The sequence below is a fragment of the Grampus griseus genome (genome assembly GCF_964374135.1).
Source record: "Grampus griseus genome assembly, chromosome: 9".
Classification (NCBI taxonomy): Eukaryota; Metazoa; Chordata; class Mammalia; order Artiodactyla; family Delphinidae; genus Grampus; species Grampus griseus.
The window spans coordinates 87,430,247-87,449,571 of NC_139003.1; the positions used below are offsets into that span (position 1 = coordinate 87,430,247).

A 19,325-nucleotide genomic window follows, 5' to 3' on the forward strand; every position below is an offset into this window, starting at 1 on the left:
AAAAACCAAAAACTAAATATAACACTGTCAGGTAGAAGTACAAACTGTGAATTAAACTACACATGCTAAAAAGCTACAGGGGTGAGATGCTAGGTTTGGAAGGTTTCTGCAAATGTATGATCACTAGCTAAAGACAGGAAGAAGGGAAAAAACTCAGAAATGGGACCTGATATGCAAAGAGAAAGAGAGAGCCTAGTGGCACAGAATACATTTAAAATTACATTAACTTATTCATGAGTACAGAAGTAATAAAATGAAAATGGTTAACGCATACATACACGGCTTTACCATCTCCAGCCAATTCCCTTCACAGCATGTGTCAAGGGTATGACACTTGGACCACTGAAAGCAGACACCTGATGGGAAGGGACACTTACTTTTTGGCAAATCCCCAGTGCTGGAGGCTGAAACCGTCCTGCTTCTGTCATGGGATGGACTGCTTTCCTCATGCTCGGTAAGCGGGGATCCCTCAGAAAGTGCAGAGCCACAAGCCACAGGTTCTAAGGGCCCAGAGAACAACGATGTGGAAAACTCTGGAAACTGGGACTCAGGAATTTTATGTCGTCCATTTGGCAATTCACCATTGAATTGTTCGTAGGAGCTGCTATATGTGTAATCGCTTTCTGCATTTGGCTCATCGAGGTTATATTCCTCGGGATTTGGGCAATCTTCCTCATCATCGTCTTCATCGTCCAGCTGCTGTTCCAGTAAGAATGGGCCATTCTCAATATGGCCATTGGTTTTGGGTGATTCCATCCAAGTAGGGTCTACATTCGCGAGTTCCTGCTCAACATCGTCTTCGTCTTTCTCGGTGTTTTCTTTCTCAGTGTCTTCTTTCTCCTCCTGGTCCTCAGCTTCGCCTTAAAAAGTTGAAGGGTAAGAATGAGAACTTGTCTCTCTCCGTAACAGAGTGCAGTAGGCACTTATCTCCTCCAACAAGAGACAAATTCGAATGTGCTAATTTCATGTGCTACAGAGCAGACACCTCTTGGCTCTCAGGGTAAAATCTTTAGGTACTCTAAATCTTATCTTTCATTTATTAAATAACTGGCCTACTCTTATTAGAAAAAGTTAGCTCTTTGGGAAAATGGGCATAAATGGAGCTGTACTTCCATTTCTACCCTCTCCTCTATAATCTTCAGAAAAAGTCTGAGGGTACACTAACGTTAAGTAAAAGCTTAATTACAAAATGAAGGACAATCGTTAGCATGATAAAGACATGGTGTTTCTCAGACATTTGACATTAAAAAAAAAAAAAAACTATTTTGAAATATTAACATACTTCTGGCACACATTTTACAAAGCAAGTACCAAACAACTCCCCACGTTCTCCAACAAGGCCTTGGAGAGAAACCACCCTCCTGTCTGAAGCATCAGCGCAGCACCAAGTCACCCTGCGTGGTGACCGGGCGGGTCCCTACTGTGGGAGCTCCTGGGCTCCTATGCAGCCCTGTCTCCAGATTCCACTGACCATTGTTATTCGCAGTCTCACCCTCGGCTGCCTCCTCTAATCCTGCTGTTTTTAGTTTCACCTCTGGGTGGTATTCATCATCTTGCTCATTGGAAGGTACAGCTGATGTGACGTTTTCTTCTATTATTTTCCTTTCAGCTTCTCGCTCCAATTCTTCTATTTCCTGCAGGCGCTTTTCCAATAACTCAGCCTGCCTTTTCTGCTTCTTTTTCAGTTTTTTCTTTTTGTTTTTAGATATTTTTCCTATCTACAACATGTTAAGAAAATACCACAGGTCAGTTTGCTTCTTTTTAAAGCACCATGCAACAGCGTAAGTGCTGGCAGCATGGCAAATACCAACACAGGCTGTTTTTCTCAGGTCGCATTCAATTAAAATCACATGCCCAGACATGAGATCCACATCACGGTTAGGGTTACAGCAAAACCAGAAAAAAAGAAACCAGTGCTAATATCACGTAACGGGACTACTACCAGGTCTTGGTCTTAGAGGGATATAGCTTAAATGCAGCAAGTCTTTCCCCTTTAAACTCTAAGAAGAACTAAATATGCTGAGATAAGATACTCTTGCCTTTAAACAAGAAGCACCTCTTGCAAGTTTTATTTGCTGCTGCCTGTCTATAAAGTAACAATGTCCCCTTCTCCTTAACTGTCTTACTCAACTGCCTGCCAAATCAGGTGTATTTCATTCATTGTTGGTCAACAGCACTGTCTGCGTTTGGGTCTCACACACTGAGCCGTTATCAACAGCCAAGACTGCAGGAACTGTAAAAAATGAGCACATGAAGTAAAGGGAAAAAAGAAGAAGCCATGGCTTCAGTCTGCCTCCACTCATGGCGAGCTGACTTGGAAAGTACTGGCAACGAGAGCCTCCAGTCTTTCACAGAGTCAATAATCAAAACAAGCTGCTCAAGCCACAGCAGAACTCAGCAGGCCAGGTGGAATAATTCTTACGTCTCCCTCTCCTACTCAGACTTCCATTCCAAACTGAGGGCTGCAGCACTCTGAAGTTCTGCACATTTCCTTCCAAAAGCTTTTGGTTCATAAAGATCTTTTAAAACTTGTAGATGACCCATCAACTCAAGACATACATATATATATATATATATATATATATTCTATGCTCGACTGGAACCAAGCCAGGTTTAGCTCCGCTGGGGTAGGATTTAATTCCAAACAGCTTGTTTCATTTGCTCACACTCAGCATTCTGACAGGACCACAAAGATAATACTCTTTCATATTTAACTACTACCTGGAAGTAAAAAAATCACAACAGCAGCTTCAGAAAAACAGGTAACTTAGAGGCAGATCAGAAATAATATAAAGTGTTTTTGGAACAATCACTCGTAAAACCCTATCTCTACAACCTCACATTTTACCAGACTCAGCCAAGAGCACTCCAGAAAGTGCATGAGGAAAGCAAAGACAGCATTTGGGACAGCTCTAATTATCCCCCAACTCCAAAAATCACTTCACCTTATCAAAACATTGTCTTACATAATCAAGGATACCCTGCATTTATAGACATGACTGTCTTTTATATTAAAATACATTACAACATCTGTGATTGAGAAAGGAACAAAAAAATGCACAACCAATTCCCCCGAACAATCCTTAATGAAAAATTGTTGCAGAAAGAAACAAAAACTAATGTTACAATTCGAAAAGTTCAATAATGAATAGTCACTTTTGACATGGAGGTGAATATAAGTATATGTGTAGGTACTTACAGGTTTTTGCTGTGGAGCAGTACTCACTAGAACAAAACAAAATAAAATGAACATTTAGAGCGAAATAGATACTTATCTTTATATAGGTAATCTGAACTGTAAAATGAAATAACTACTGTCTTTTAATGGCTATGCAACTTCAACAACTGTTAAATATTAAAACTTCTGAATCAGAGAGACCTAAAGTTTATCCAACTCAAACAAATGATTGGCTCTTAAAAGGCAAAGCCATAGTGGTTCATATGGAGTCATTCCTCTTACTTATCTAAAATTAAATACGCATTCATTTCAAAAACAGACAATCCCAAAGCACTGACTGATAAGAAAATGGAGAAGAGTCATCCAACCAAATTTGTTTAAAGACAATGAAATGAACAATTCACTTACACAACTATGTTTGAAAACTATTTCACAAGTTTATACAACTAAAGTTAAGTCCAATACTGCAGCAAATATTCTAGAAATCACATGAACAGACTTGGCCAGTGTCAGAAGCTTGATAGACTATGGTTCCGTGATCTAAAAAACACCCTGATGTTAGAAAACGAGATTCAGAAGTGGTGCATGTCCCAAAAGCCCCAGGCAGACAGAGGGCTTTTGCCCTGCAGTCCTCGTGCCTGCCTGACAACACACTAGGGCAGACAGCACGTGAAGAGAGGGTGAAAGCACCGTCCACACTTCACTGCCACCACGACACTGCGAAAACCAGAAATTAAACTACATACACCAATACTCAAGTCAGCTGGTCTTCTCTCACCCTGAAGTCTTTTGAAACTAATTCTAAATCCACCAGCTAGACTCAGATTGATGTAGCTGTGCTCACTGGAGTCAAGGAAGCACTCTGACGACTGAACGTCGGCTACATGAGACCTCTTGCTATAAGAGACAGTCCTCTGCAGAGAAGTGGGCAACACAGGACAGTGTTCCAAGGAGATGAAGCAGCAGGTAAGAATTCAATGACCTTTTAAGGGAGGACAAAGTAATTCAAACATTAAAGTATAACTTAACTGGGGCATCTTCCTGCTTAAGAAAAAGGTCTAGCTGCTTCTAGTCATCAGGCTCTTACAAAAGCCCCTAATACATACACATCTGACTCAACTGCCCCCAGTGTACAACCTGGCAGGCTCTCAATGCCCCGCACAGACTGAAACAAAGCTGGCTCAGCCCTCACCTGCAGACCCCGAAGGAGGAGGAGCGCCCGCTTTCTGCCACTCGGTGGCCTCGGCTGCCATCCTTCTCACATATGCATCGTCCACGCACATCAAGATGTTTTCCGGCTTTATGTCAGTATGAATGATCTTGCACTTACTGTGTAGATAATCTAACCCCTGAAGGACCTGATCACGTGAAATCAAGAGAGGAGATGACTTATTAATACATTTATTATTTAACATTTGTTTGTAAAATAGTTAAAATCATTACAAGGTACAAAATACAATGGATACAAAGGGTTTTAGTAAAAATCTTCCTCCCACCCCGGCCCCCAGAGGATCCCAGCTCTTTCCCAGAAGCAAGCAACGTGTATCATCCTGGAGATAATTTATGCTCATGGAAGCAAACGCATCTATACATATACTCTTTTAAATAACAACTTCAGTGAGGTATAATTTACATGTCACACAATTCACCCTTTTAAAGGTACCATTCAATGGTTTCTAGATGTACAGCCCTCACCACTATCTAATTTAGAACATTTTCATCACACAAAGAAGAAAACACTGTACACCCATTAGCTGTCACTCCCCCTCTCCTCCCAACTCCTCCAGCCCTAGGCAACCGCTAATCTACTTTGCTGGGTCTGGACATTTTATATAAGTGGAATGATACAGAGTGGTCTTTTGTAACTGGCACAGTACTTTCAAGGTTCATCCAAGGGTAGCATGTATCAATACCGCATTTCTTTAAATGCCAAATAATATTCCACTGAAAATACCACATTTCGTTCACTTGATGAATATCTGAGTTGTTTCCATTTTATGGCTATTATAAATAATACTGCTATGAACATTCACGTACAAGTTTTTGTGTGGACATATGTTTTTTATTTTTCTTGGGTATATGCCTAGGAGTGCAGTCGTTGGGTCATACGGTAGCTCTGTATTTAGCCTTTCAGTGAGCTGCCAAACTGTTTTATACTATGGCTGCACCATGTTGCACTCCAATCAGCAACGTGCGAGGATTCCAATTTTTTCATCATGGCCAATACTTGTCTTTTTATTTTAGTCACCCTACTGGGTGTGAAGTGTGTATCTCATTGATCTGCATTCCCATAATGGCTAATGATGTGTGTACATTTTTAATACTGCAGGAAAGGAGGATTAAATAGCCCTGGTATCCAGGCAACACTACAGCACTGAACTAAAAGAAAATGCTACGCCAAGATACTCATGTACTTGTTATATATATCATTTACATATCATATATATCACAAAAATTACAGAGTATGGTGACCTAAATGCAGGGCCAAGTTTTTCTGGAATTATTTCCATTAGAGGGGAATTGTTGCAATTCTTTCCATAAGGAAAAAAATATTTAAAAAATACAGTTCATGTTCCCATACATCAGAAACTCTACAAGCTCAATAAACATTAACATTTGATAAACATCCTCATTCAAACATTTTAAGTCATTTAGGGGCCTTGACGACACTAGACAAGGAAGTGAGAAAAAGACAAGCAGAAGATATATAATATCAATCAGCTCTGACAAGTTCTCAGCCAAAAACCCAATGCTCCTGTCTACCTTGAGTTCCTGGCTAAACAATCTTAACAGACGACAAAACATTACTAAGTCAAGGGAAAGAGGTTTCAGAAGAAAATGAAAGGGAGACCTATCTCTTAAACAAGATGAAAATCCCCACACATATCTAAAAAAACTTTTCCTTGGAAATACTTTTACATGACTTCACTGACTGAACAACAGTTGAGCTCCTGTAACAGACCATACACCCTTCTAGATGTCTGACACATAGCAATAGAAGTTCCCTGTCTCCACCGGGCCTTGACTTTTTACCTTAGAATTAATATTGAATGTTTTAGATAATACTTCCATTAGAATATATTTAAATTATGTTTAAAATGTCAAAGAACCAATAGGAAGAAAGAGATCATTATATATTTCCATAGAGAATAAGGTTATAATCATGAATGGAACACAATCCAACGAGCCTGTATGTTATTCACTGGCATTCACGTATCTTCTCTCAACAAACTGAAATATCATGTGGAGTTTTTATATCTGAATAACAAGAGAAATTATGAGAAGTACAAGAAATTAATGGACAGGTACACTGATGACTTCCAGCCTGCGGGAGTAAAAGGAATTAAGAGTTTTTAGAAACTTTAAACTGTTTTAAATTATTCCAACTGAAACTTCATTTCAATCATCATATATTAACTCAAAGTTAAAATGTCAGCATCTTTCCAAAAATATCTTTTCACCACCACCCACGCACAAGTTGCTCCTAACTTCCCACCTTAGTTCTTTCATAGTCCTTAGGTTGTTTTACTGTGTGAGAAGCTACTCAGATAAGAGTTAACCTGATCCAGTATCCAAAGGTGTTAAATGAATTCCAAGGACAATGAGGCACTTGAGAGGAGCAAAGTGTCTTCAGTAAGAATTTAAGGTTCCAGATTTTTAATACTGGCTGTTGCACTCAACTGGGTTAACCTTCCTCAAGAAGCACAGCTTGTGTCTGACAATGAACATAAGGAACAGACTATCACCGGGATAAATTAAGTCAATTAAGATAACACAAATCTTAAAGGAAACACTTAAGAGACAGCATGGCGCACTGTTAAATCACGACCTTGGGACTCAGACCACCCCTGTATTACTGCTCATTCACTCATTCCCTAGGCAAGGTACTTAAGCTGCCTGAGCTTCCATTTTCATATCTATAAAAGGGGGAACATATCCATTAGACAGAAATATGGTAAGAATTAGAAATAATGTATGGAAAACTCACAAATACACGGTCTAGCTCACAGGAAATTCAAACTAAATGGTAGAAATGAACTAAGTCAGAAGACTTGTATTGATACTGACTTAATAACCATAACTTATTAAATTTCTAAGTCACTTATTAAATTTCTCTGGGTCTCATTTCCCCCATCTATAATATGAATGGGCTCTACCTGATAAAACTCTGATCCTTTTAATTCTAGACTAATATATTTTTAAAAAAATCTTTAGCTATAAGAAGAATGGTTTATTTTCAAAAACAGTATTTTTGTTCACAGCCAGTGAACTTAAAGCAATTAAGCACCCCAGAATCCAGAATCCAACAATAATGATGGGCAATCTTACAACCATTTACACTGAATAATTATGATCGTGAAAAAAAAACAATCAATGAATCAAGCAAGCGTCATGCCCCAGGATAGACCTCTGTTGCCTCACTTGTCTTATCACAGTATGTCTCTCTTGCCTACAAACCATACTTAGCCTCACCAGCAGGAGGCAGCACAGGCTGCAGAGACCCTGGGCTGCCATCCGCTTGACCAGGAGTCGGCGATCAGCATAGCCACAGAGGGGTCCCTGACGGGGCTGCATCCCACTTAGGGGACGGAGATCACACCCCGGGGCAGGGCCAGTTTTCTGCATGTGAGTCAGCAGCAGTGCAGACCTGGAGGCAGAGTCCGGGCTGGGAGCCAGGAGACCGTGCTCTGGTTCAGGAACTGACTAGCTATGGCTCCCCTTCCCTGACCTCAAATTCAGCCAGAAAACAAGGGCTTGGTCAGCACAGTCTCTAACGTTTCTTCTAGGCACCTATGAACCATGTCAGAGACTGTCTGTTATGGTGTTAACAACATAAACTGGCTCTTCTCCACCTCGGCGTGCTAGAAATAGGTCCTGTCGCAGACATAAAAGGAGGCAGTTGGGAATAATTAATGTGGAGGTTTCACTTGAAGGTGTCTCCCTGGCCTGCTGGCCACCCAGAGTGAGCTTCCTCCCAAATTCTAAAATGCACAGAGGAACACAAGGACAGCAACTGTCCACAGTGTCTCCTGACTCTGGTCACAACATGGGCACCTTAACAAAGGACACAGGGCGAGCAGACGGGGCAAGGCCTTGTGACGCAGCGCCGGGGGGTGGGGGTGGGGAACCAGACAGGCAGCACTGCTCCGAGACACTGATGCTTGCAGGGGTGGAGCGAGACAGCAGAGGGCTCTCCTCAAGCCAGAAGCTTTGCTACTGGAAAGTGAAGGCACCCACCGGATCTCTCTCCTTGCTAGGACAGACAGGAGGTAAATGCTACAAGCTGCTCAGACGAGCACATGCCAGACTGAATGGAGAAGTGTGGCGAATACCTGCCTCACTCACAGAGGACTAGAGCCAGGGGACACTGTCCTCATCCGCTCTGTCCCGAAATCGCCCTCTGCTCCTTCTTCTTTCTAACTCTGACTAGTGAGAACGAATGAGAAAATTCAGCAGCTGTACTTCACTCGTGAACATCGTCAGGATGAAAGATAAAACACTGCGCCCAGCGCTGAGGAAGCACAGAGGAATGAGCTGGGAAAGGGGCTCAACTCCCTTGAAGGAGCGACTTCCCCGAATTTCTGAGCTGCATACCCAACATTTTGAGGAGGAGAATTCCAAGTTAGTACAGAATCATATGTACTACCACACACTGATCAAATCCAAGAACATAAAAATGTTTACCAACTTAAAATTAATTTTCTATTCTAAAATTGAACAATACTGGCTTGATCATAATGCATTCATTGACAAAAGGACCAGTGAGATCATTTAAATGGTAAATGAATACTAAACGTAGACAAACGTAGAAGTAAACCATTTCCACAAACAGAGACATGAATGCATCCTCTTCACAAGACATGCTGTCATTTAAAATGCTCCCCAGTCTTCCTATGCAGACATTGCACACTACCCGGCAGTCAAGAGCATGGATTCCGGACTGCACCACCTGTATTCCAGTCTTGATTCCCCACAGTAACTGGGGGCCTGTGGAAAACTTTTAACACCTTCCTCAGAGTGAAGGTAAGAACGCCTCTGGCCTCACAAAGCTGTGGTGAGGAATAGACAGCATAATACAAAGGAAGCACATAAAACTGTGAATGCCTGAAAGAGCATAATAAATGTTAGTGACAAGCATGATAACAGAAAGAGTTAATGATAACTCAAAAATCCAGAGCTACACGCTGTACCTACGTATCGTAGCAAAGTCACCAAATTCAGAGCCTTGCCCTTACCAAGCTTCATTTAACGGCAAGCAGCCACTTCTTCACAAGGTTTCTGGACAAGGCAATGAATTAAACCATAAGGTTTTAAAAAGTAAAATATCGGCTACCCTTTCGAGTACAGAAGAAAATAAAAGCCACGTTTAAAGAACAGCAACAGGGACTTCCCTGGTGGCGCAGTGGTTAAGAATCCGCCTGCCAATGCAGGGGACACGGGTTCGAGCCCTGGTCTGGGAAGATCCCACATGTCACAGAGCAACTAAGCCCGTGCACCACAACTACTGAGCCTGCGCTCTAGAGCCCATGACCCACAACTACTGAGCCCACTGCCACAACTACTGAGCCCTCGTGCCACAACTACTGAAGTCTGCATGCCTAGAGCCCGTGCTCCACAACAAGAGAAGCCACTGCAATGAGAAGCCCATGCACTGCAACGAAGAGTAGCCCCCGCTCGCCCAACTAGAGAAAGCCTGTGCGCAGCAACGAAGACCCAACGCAGCCAAAAATAAATAAGTTAATTAATTAAAAAAATATAAAGAACAGCAACAGCATTTTAAAACCCCATCACCTGTGGCACACCTTGAATGCACCACAAATAACAAACACTGACAACACAGCACCCTTTTTCTTCTTTCGGCTTTAGAAATAAAAGCTAAACATAAAATAGACTTCAATAAAGCTGATTTTAAAAGAAAAAGAAATGAAAGCTGGGGGGCAAATACACCCCACGCCTGAGGCCACAGAAGCAGCCTGGAGGAGGCAAGGGGTGTCTTCACCACGATCACCAGAAACCAGAGGATGGCCCTTCCTGACCCTGCACAAGGTCACCAGGGCGAAACAAGGAGAGTTAAGAACTGATCAAAAGATTGATAACAGTGTATAGGAAACCCTGGAAAAGCAAGTGATTCAACTGTGCTGCGACTTTTCAAAAATAAGTGGGAACCTTTATCTACAAACCCTTCAGATCACAGAAAGGTCAGCCACTTTGTACAGTAAGAATAAGAGGAACATACATTTCTTCTTTCATTTAGGGAAAGCTAACCTCTCAGAAACGTTTCTTGACTTCCTACGACCTGAAGGAAGCTACAAAGAGATGTGAAACCTACAATACGTGATCTGGGACTCCCGGTGCTCAGAGTATGCAGCTGAGGAGACAGGATGGCTACTCTGTGCTGGTCACCATGCTGAAAGCTTTATCAGCAGTCCCTCCAAACTCATCTGCACAATAAAGCCACAAATTATGCATTATCATCCTGATGTGACAAATGCGGACACAGGGTTACAGAAGTTAAGTAATTTGATCAGGGTCACAAAGTAGTAAGTGCCAAAGTTAGAATGTGAAATTAAGTCTATTGCCAAGATTTAAGTGTACTCATTACACTTTCCTCTATTCCAGTGGTTCAACTATGAGTTCACATGCCACAACTAGAGAAGCCTGCTCGCCGCATCAAAAGATCCTGCGTGCCGCAGATAAGACCCAATGCAGCCAAATAAATACATAAATATTAAAAAAAAAAAAAAAAGAATTATGGATCAAGGTCTGTATTTCAGGTCTAGAACCCCCAGGCAGGTCTACCTCAAGCTCTGGGCCTGGGGACAAGGAATGGGCTCCAAACCAATTAGTCCTCTTCTCAAGCAAACCAAGCAACCTCCCTGATATTACTTACTCTGCAGAAATATGCATGGTAATTATCCATTATATCAGAATAGGTAATCCAGAATAAAGCGTATCTGCAATTTTCCTAATTTAGGCTCTAAGGGCAATGAGTCAAAGACTGGTATGTTCCATGCAGAAAACTGAATCTGGTAAACATTTCTAATTAGAAGGAAATCTTCCATATGTGTGTACTTCCATTCTATAAATATCTGCTGCAGCATCAACACTGAACCACACACTAACGGAAGGTTTTCTATTGTCAAGGCAATTGAACGAAGTACAAATACAATACTCCATATATAACTTAAACATTCCTTAAATTACCTTCCATTTATCCTTCATCCAAATACTTAGAAATAGCAAATAAACACAACAATACATTATATGTTTTTTTCTGTATTATTTTCTAAGGAACTAAGTGGGACATTTCGTAGTAATGATACTGGATAAAACAATTTCTCATTTTACTGTATCACTTACCTGAAAAAAGATCCATATGCCAAAAGAAATATATGCTTGACATTTACATATTACTCCCTTTACAAGACAGAATGGCTTATCATTAACTAAATACAAAATTGATTTAATAAGTTCAAAATGTTATGCACTGTAATATATGTATTTATTTCTAAAACTGGAGAGAGAGATATATATGTGCGCATGCTTCTTTTGTTTTGTTTTTGTTTTTTTTGCGGTACGCGGGCCTCTCACTGTTGTGGCCTCTCTCGTTGCGGAGCACAGGCTCTGGACGCGCAGGCTCAGCGGCCATGGCTCACAGACCCAGCCGCTCCGCGGCATGTGGGATCTTCCCGGACCGGGGCACGAACCCGTGTCCCCTGCATCGGCAGGCGGACTCTCAACCACTGCGCCACCAGGGAAGCCCGTGCATGCTTTTTTTTGTTTGTCTTTTTTTAAGACAGGAATTCGTGTTGAAAGGCTAGCCAGTTAGGTATTGGGAGCTGGGGGCTGCCGTCATAAGCCTCACCTGTCGAATAATGCTCTTCACACAACGTACTGGGAGGCCTTGGTAGTTGGATTTTATGATCCACTTGAGGAGATGGTGGCCAAGCACTTCAAAGACCATGCAGACATCTGGGACAGGGTTAAGGATCATTTCTGGATACATTTCCTGCAGTGACGGAATTACTAAAAGCAGCATCATTGTGGCCCTTGGCAAAACAATTACTTCTTTATAAAATACAACTTCAATACTATCAATAATACCAGAAGTGGTCATTTGCTGTTCCTCACCTAAATAGAAAGATCTAACATATACTAAGTACCTACCATGTGCCATACATGATTTAATGTGTACTCATAACAACATAAGGAATGAGGAGAGTAAACCTCGGGGAGTTTAAAGAACGCTCCTGCCTGACACCACCCAAAGTTGGCAGAGTCATGACTCAACCCCACACTTACCCACGCTCTCAAGCACACTTCTTCTGACAATCAGCCTTAACGAAAATGAGCAGGACTGAAACCTCACAGAAACTGATGAGGAAAAGAATAGAGAACTCTCCCGCCTTAAGTGTCCTGCCTGCCTACCTAAATTTCTATCCTATACATCACATAAAACACTTTATAAAACAGAAATTTACCAAACACGGTGAAGACATTTAATCTTTTCCTTCAACAGTATCTTTCACTGGGTCAGTAGATCAATTTTTGAGTTTTTAAGGATGTATGATCACAAGACATGGCATGGCCATTAAGACCAACCTATAATAATGAAATCTCAGGAATCTGGGTTTTGTTTTGTTTTGTTTTTTAATAGAAATTCTAGTCAACCACTGACCCTCCAGAACTGTGAGCCACCAAATCCCCTCATATAAATATATTCATGTCATTCATACAGAAAGATTTTAAATGGCTCTGAAACCCTCTGAGAATATTTTGTTCAGCCCTGGAGACCTACATACAGGCCTATAAGAAGGTCAGATGAGTTAATATTTTTTACAATATCTGGATCTACCACATCATCATAATAACTATTGCTTTAAATATCTTTAATAAAAATAAGAAAAATATTTCTATGACACTGGACAGCGTATGTGCTACAGACTTAGGCATAGATGATCTAAAGCTAGAAGTTCCTTACTATTTCCCAAGCTCATTAAAAAAATGGCAACTAAGGTCTAAAGTTAGTAGCAGGCATAGAGCCGAAGCCCATGGCTTCTAAATTATGACCTGAGTGTTCTCAAAGCATTGACAAATCTGGACTACTTAACAGTAGAAATAGCCACTGGAACGTATTCAATATATATCAAAAAAAATCCCTCCATTTACCTACAAATCAGGTGTTTTCTCCAAAGAAACCCTCTATCAGCTGTCTTAAGAACTGCCTCCCAGATCTGATGCAAGAGGAAGGGCTACCCTGCCTGCACATAAACAAACAGGCTCACTTGGAGACCAGGCGCAGAGAAGGACCAGCTCTATCTTTCTATCGATCAAGAGGGGAAAATGTACTTTGCAGCTAGCAGAAAGGATCTTGAGGCAAAGGGTGAGGTAACATCAGCAGTCACCAGAACTTGCTAGTATCCTCAAATCTGATCTCTAGAAGAAATATAAAAACCTCCACAAATACATAGGGTGTGAAGAAAGTGCTTCCCTATGGGATTAAGTCTTAGTAGATGCAGAAACAGGCTGTCATTCTGGGGTGTAAGCTGGGAGAAGGCTTTGTCCTCAGGTTCTGGAGCTTGAACAGGTCAAATATCAAAATGCTGGATCTGTTCCAAACATGATAAAGGAAAGAATAAAAGATCAGGAAGGAGGAGAAGAGCCTGGCTCTTGACGCACACCCGGCACTCACCAGTCACAAGATAATGAATACACAGTTCGGTATTCCTGAACCTTGGGGAATGAAGGTATTGCTTAGATCAGGCCCATACAGGGCTATCTCAGAGGATCCAATACTAAAATATGGAAACAGCATTCTGGAAACTAAAGGCATTATCTCTTCTCTCCGCTTCTGCCAAAAGCTCTGAGCTACACGTTATTCTGCTGTCACTGCGACCCCTGGGGCTGTCCTTTACCAATGCCCTGGGCAGGAGGAGGGTAAAGATAAGAGCTCCTTCCACACTACCCCCATTCACTTCCTCCTGAGCCCTCCCTCCCCCAAAACTACTAAGCATGCAAACAATATAACAGCAGCCCAATTAAAACTGACATCCTCAAAAGAGAAAGGGAGGTCGTGAGATGCCCTTGCTCCACTTGTAGGACACACTTCTTTTCCAGAATCAGAACTAAGGCCTCCCTATTCAAAAAGCAAAAGGAACAATTCACCTTATAACTAAGAAACTTTCATCTTTCAAGAATCATATAACACGAAGACGCTAGAGCCTGCATGTGGAGAGTGAATCAGCAAACACAAGTGTATAGGGCTTAAAATATTTCCACTTTTTAAAAGTAAAAAGAAAAACTAGAGTATAATTCAGCCATTAGGAAGCAACAGAACCATCAGAAAGGATACGTATTCCATTCATGCCTGAAATTTTGAAGTCATCGATTAGCTGTACCACCATGTCTTTATTTGGGTCAGTGGGATCACTTTCTCGAACCTATGGAGAGAAAAATGAATTCAAGAACAGAAGTGTTTAAGACTGAAAGTCATTTCCATTGTACCAACCAAAACTGTTTAATAAATGTTGTAAAAAATAAAAGATTCAGTATTTGAACTTACAAATAATAAATTCAATTAATTTAGTAAAACCCAGAAAAATCCCTCCGTGAAATTTCATCATTAACCTTTCTGATATCATTCACATTTTTGTAGTACTTACACATTTGAGCAATTTTATTTCATCCAAGGCTGTCTCTGTATAATGCTGGGCACTTTTTACAACTTTCATTGCAACAAATCTTTTTCCCCTTAAAAAAAAAATGCATTTAAAAAAATTTTAACAGAAGTGATCATTTATAATAACTCTAACAAACTAGACTAATAAACTAGACATCATAATGAACTCTAATAAACTCCAATAAATAGCGACTTTCAATAAGCTTTCCTTTAAAATAGTACTTTTCAAATTGTGGGGTTACAGTAAAGCAGTGGGTTCATGTATCAATCTCTTCTTTGCTTTGTGTTTTTGTTTTGTCCTCATAAAAATCAAGTCGACTAGATAGATGTCAGAGTTCATCACATATGGTTAAGATCAAGTATTATAACACTTTTGTTTCAATTCACACACACACTACACATGTGTACGTGTACTCTAAGGATGCAGTTTCATATTATGGGTCATGGCTTTCAAAAAGAGTTGAAACCCACTGACTGGAAAGCCCTAAACATTATTATTTTATATTTGAATGTTTTTCTGGTATGGATGAATAGTACTAGAAAAACAATATGACCCGAGTGTAGCGCAATTACAATGAATAAGCCTCAGATATAAAGGCAGAAGAAAATTAATATTTAAAGATGACAGGCAAATGAACTTCAAAGTGAGAGGGGCAAGTCTGGGGTGGGGCAGGCCTGTGCTGTGCGCTTTACATGCCACAACAGAAGCAGGTGTGCTCCTCAGCCTTAGCTTGTTGTAAAATAAAGATGTTTTGAACCAGACCAGGACTCAAAAGCACGAATGACAAGGAACACTTACTGCATATCCCAGCACAGCCAGACAGTAGAGAAGTGTCCCCATCCTAGCTTCCTAATAACATGATACCGGCCATTGAAGAGGTCTCCAATTTTCACTGGATGATAGCCACCTTTTATTATTTAAAAGAAAGAAAGAAAAAAATTAAATTTCAGAAAACTAGCAATGGAAACTCGTTCTTCCTTGTCAGTTCCTGATACCATTAAATAAAACTCTAAATAATAAAATCAGATTTAAAAACATGTTTAATAATACAACATTTTTTCAAGACTACCTTTCATCAAGAGAAAAATGCCCCCTATGTCTTTCTTTTAGGCTTTTTTTTTTTTAATTTAACTTAGAAAAGCAATGAACCACCCAGCACGCTGTAACAATAACTGGAGGTTTTATCTGTAAGTCTAGCTGTACATAATATGTACATTCTAGCTCTTGACATTTCTAAACAATCTTTTTTCTTCTAAGCAACAAGTTAAATGCAAATCTTTCGGGGTCAGTATAACACAACTCACCGAAACAAAGGATGTGGACTCTGCAGAGTTGCGCATACACCAAGAGTTTATGCATATCCAACAAGGAATTATATAATATATGACACTTTACCCACCAAAAGAACTTACTGCTCTCACCACTCTTCCTCAGCCTAAAGCTCCTGCCAGGAAACAGGTTGGAGAGCAAGAGAGAGCACCCAGTGTTAAGGTTGACTTTTGGGGAGGTAAGGACGCTTCACAGGCATCTAAAAGACCTTCACTTGACATCATCAACAAAATAAGCAGGGTACAAAGTAGCATGCGTAATATGATACCATTTTTTGTGAAACACACAAGAAAAAGTCTGGGAAGATAAGACGTTAGCAGCAAACATCTCTGGATATAAAATTACTCTTTTATTCTTTTTATTTCTATTTTACTTTATTCGTTCTATATCTCTTCCAATTATTTCCTTAAAAAAATACTTTTCTACATTTCATTCTTTAACATCTACTGCTCTATTTATTGCAAAAATGTTCTCACTTTTTACATCTGCAGAATTCTTACAAATCACTCAAGAAAGACATGGATGTTTCGTGCCTAGTGTTGAGAGGCTCAAAGCAGGAAGCATCTAAATCACATCCTCCACTATATCTAACAGAGGGCCAGGAGTAGCAGTTCAAGAAGTATTATGAATGCTGATGAATATTTAAACTGTGTTGAATTAGTAAAGCAGGAATTTGACCAGATACTAACTTTCTATGATTCTTACTCTCATACCACACTTGCTTTTCCTGGATTTTAATATCAAGGTCTATAACAACAATTTGGGCAAAAGACATAACTGAAATAGTAAATTAGGAATAAAATATAGCAAATTATTAAATGAATGAATGGGTGTTAACTAAACTTATTGTGGTAATCATTTCTCAATATATAGATGTCAAGTCGTTAGGCTGTACTGCTTAAACTCACACAGTGCTTAAGTCAATTCCATCTCAATAAAACTGGAAGAGAAAATGGCTTATTACTTACATACAAGGCTAAACCAAAAATAAAGTGGGCTCTGAGTTCACAACAGTGTTTAAATCATTCAAATTAACAATGAAAAGGACGAAAAGAAATCTACCATTATTCAAGTAAAATTCGGGATACTGTGCTAAGCACTTTCTTTTCAAAACCAGGATCCATGAAACAAAAGTAAACTGAAACATGCTGCAGACTTCCCACACGGGGAGGGAGCAGGGGCGGGGAAGGAAGAAGGGAGAAGTTCTGCCTGGGAAATGCTTAGCTGAACAAAGCAAGCAGATTTCTTGACCAAAGTGGTTCTCAGAGCCCAGTGTCTTAACACACAGTGGGAACCTCCAAGAAAACAGGATGCTACAAATTCCAGACAGGTCTGCTCACAAAACCATTTCTTCAAGGAATTAGCCACATTTCACAGCACAAAGTATTTAGGAAACACTCAGGTCTACTGTTTCTTACAACATGTGTTATTATTTCTACACTGCTGAAGTGGGCAAAAGTCTCAGAGATAGTAAGTAGTCAGTTCAGGGCTGCAAACTGGGTCTGACTCCAAAGACCACCACACTCTGTGCACCAGTAAGAAATGCACTCCATTTTTAATACCCAGAAGACCATTTCCTGGTCTTACTAAACAGGAACACTTGATAGTTTAATTGAAAGCTACTTACCACTTAATTGCATATTATTGCTAACATGAAGGTTTCTAAATTTAAAACTAATTTAATTATGCATAAAGAGAAGAAACCTCTACCGCTATTTTATGTTTCAGATTTGAATTCTTGAACAGCCAGAGTGTGTACATGTGACCTAAGATAGACAAGCACTATTTCCAGTGTAATCACAGCATAAGAACAGCCCTTCCTTTTCTCAACGGGACTGAAGTTGAACAAAAGAAATTACTTAGTCCAGTTATTTCAAGAGCCCTCACACTGAGAATACTGTGCCAGAAAATAGGCCAACTAACAAGAGGTGCATAAAAGTAAAACTTAAACACAAATATAAAAACAACTGAAAGCACTAAACATATCCTAAGTTGGTTTTTTTTTTTTTTTTTTTTTTTTTTTTGGCCTTGCCGCGCAGCATACAGGATCTTATTTCCCAGACCAGGGATTGAACCCATGCCCCCTGCATTGGACGTGTGGAGTCTTAACCACTGGACTGCCAGGGAAGTCCCAAACACATCCTAATTTTTATTTTGAAAATCTGACGTACACAATTTCAAATCTGCAGTCCACATATTGTCACATCCTAACCCCCAGATTTCTACAGGAAATGACAGTCTTTCCGAACATTTTTCAATCTCTTCTCAAAGAACAGTAACTAACACTCAGGCTACCAGAGGGCGGAGCACATCTCCCCAAGGCAGACCACACCAACCGCTTCAACATCCAGGGAATTAAGAGAAAACGGATACTCTTCTCCAATTCCCTCAACTTAGCAAACAACACATGCCACGATGGCTATTAGCAGAGGATACCCTGTGGCCCACAACACTGTCCACACAAAAGGAATCCTAAGACCAGCCAAAGACTAGACAAGGCCCCCTCCTTCCGCTTCTTCACCATCAGTCAGTACAGAAGCACAGGACAACAGCAGTGCCACAGAAGGACCCTGCTGATGGCATCAAGCAGAGAACCAGTTAGGGTCCAGCAGTTGAGGACTACCTTGACTTAGGGCTTTGGTTGATACAATTGTACCTCACTACTTATACTATTTAATATAAAAATCATGCATTTATCACTTAAAAGTTTTCTTCTTTTTCTTTTAATTTGGCTGTGCCACAACTCTTACAAGATCTTAGCTCCCCGACTAGGGATTGAACCCACGCCCTCGGCAGTGAAAGTGCAGAATCCCAACCACTGTACCGCTAGGGAAGTCCCCAAAGTTTTCCTTTTATTCTTAAAAAGTAAATGTTAGATTGGATTACAAACACATGAGAGCAAGAATGGATTGTTAAGCAGTTTTTAAGTTCACTCTGACTCCTATCTCCCAAGCACACCCAAAAAAACTAAAACTAAAGCTCTACCTATACCGTTTATAAGGCTTCAAAGAAGACAATTCTGAAACTATCCTTCTTAGCTGTTTTGGGGGAATTGTTGGCCAAGATAAAGATGACTCCCTTTTCCTTGCTGAGCAAAAAACAGGTTCAATTTGAACAGTAAATTGAAAGTTCAGAAC

At 40.4% G+C, this 19,325-nt stretch overlaps 1 protein-coding gene across 4 annotated transcripts in view; it reads right to left on the reverse strand.

The window, feature by feature from the left end:
• SRPK2 (SRSF protein kinase 2) overlaps positions 1 to 19,325 on the reverse strand; it is a gene marked incomplete at its 3' end in the record, with an annotated part of 226,414 nt that overhangs the window by 27,107 nt on the left and 179,982 nt on the right. For 3 of the 4 annotated variants that reach the window (XM_082662147.1, XM_082662149.1, XM_082662150.1), the window contains 8 exons: positions 15,658 to 15,766; positions 14,842 to 14,929; positions 14,532 to 14,619; positions 12,045 to 12,151; positions 4,371 to 4,536; positions 3,200 to 3,225; positions 1,472 to 1,718; positions 378 to 860 (listed from right to left, as the gene is read on the reverse strand). In XM_082662147.1, coding sequence (XP_082518273.1) covers positions 378 to 860; positions 1,472 to 1,718; positions 3,200 to 3,225; positions 4,371 to 4,536; positions 12,045 to 12,151; positions 14,532 to 14,619; positions 14,842 to 14,929; positions 15,658 to 15,766 — 1,314 coding nt within the window. The remainder of the gene's footprint in view (positions 1 to 377; positions 861 to 1,471; positions 1,719 to 3,199; positions 3,226 to 4,370; positions 4,537 to 12,044; positions 12,152 to 14,531; positions 14,620 to 14,841; positions 14,930 to 15,657; positions 15,767 to 19,325) is intronic. The other variant, XM_082662148.1, reaches the window with a different exon arrangement.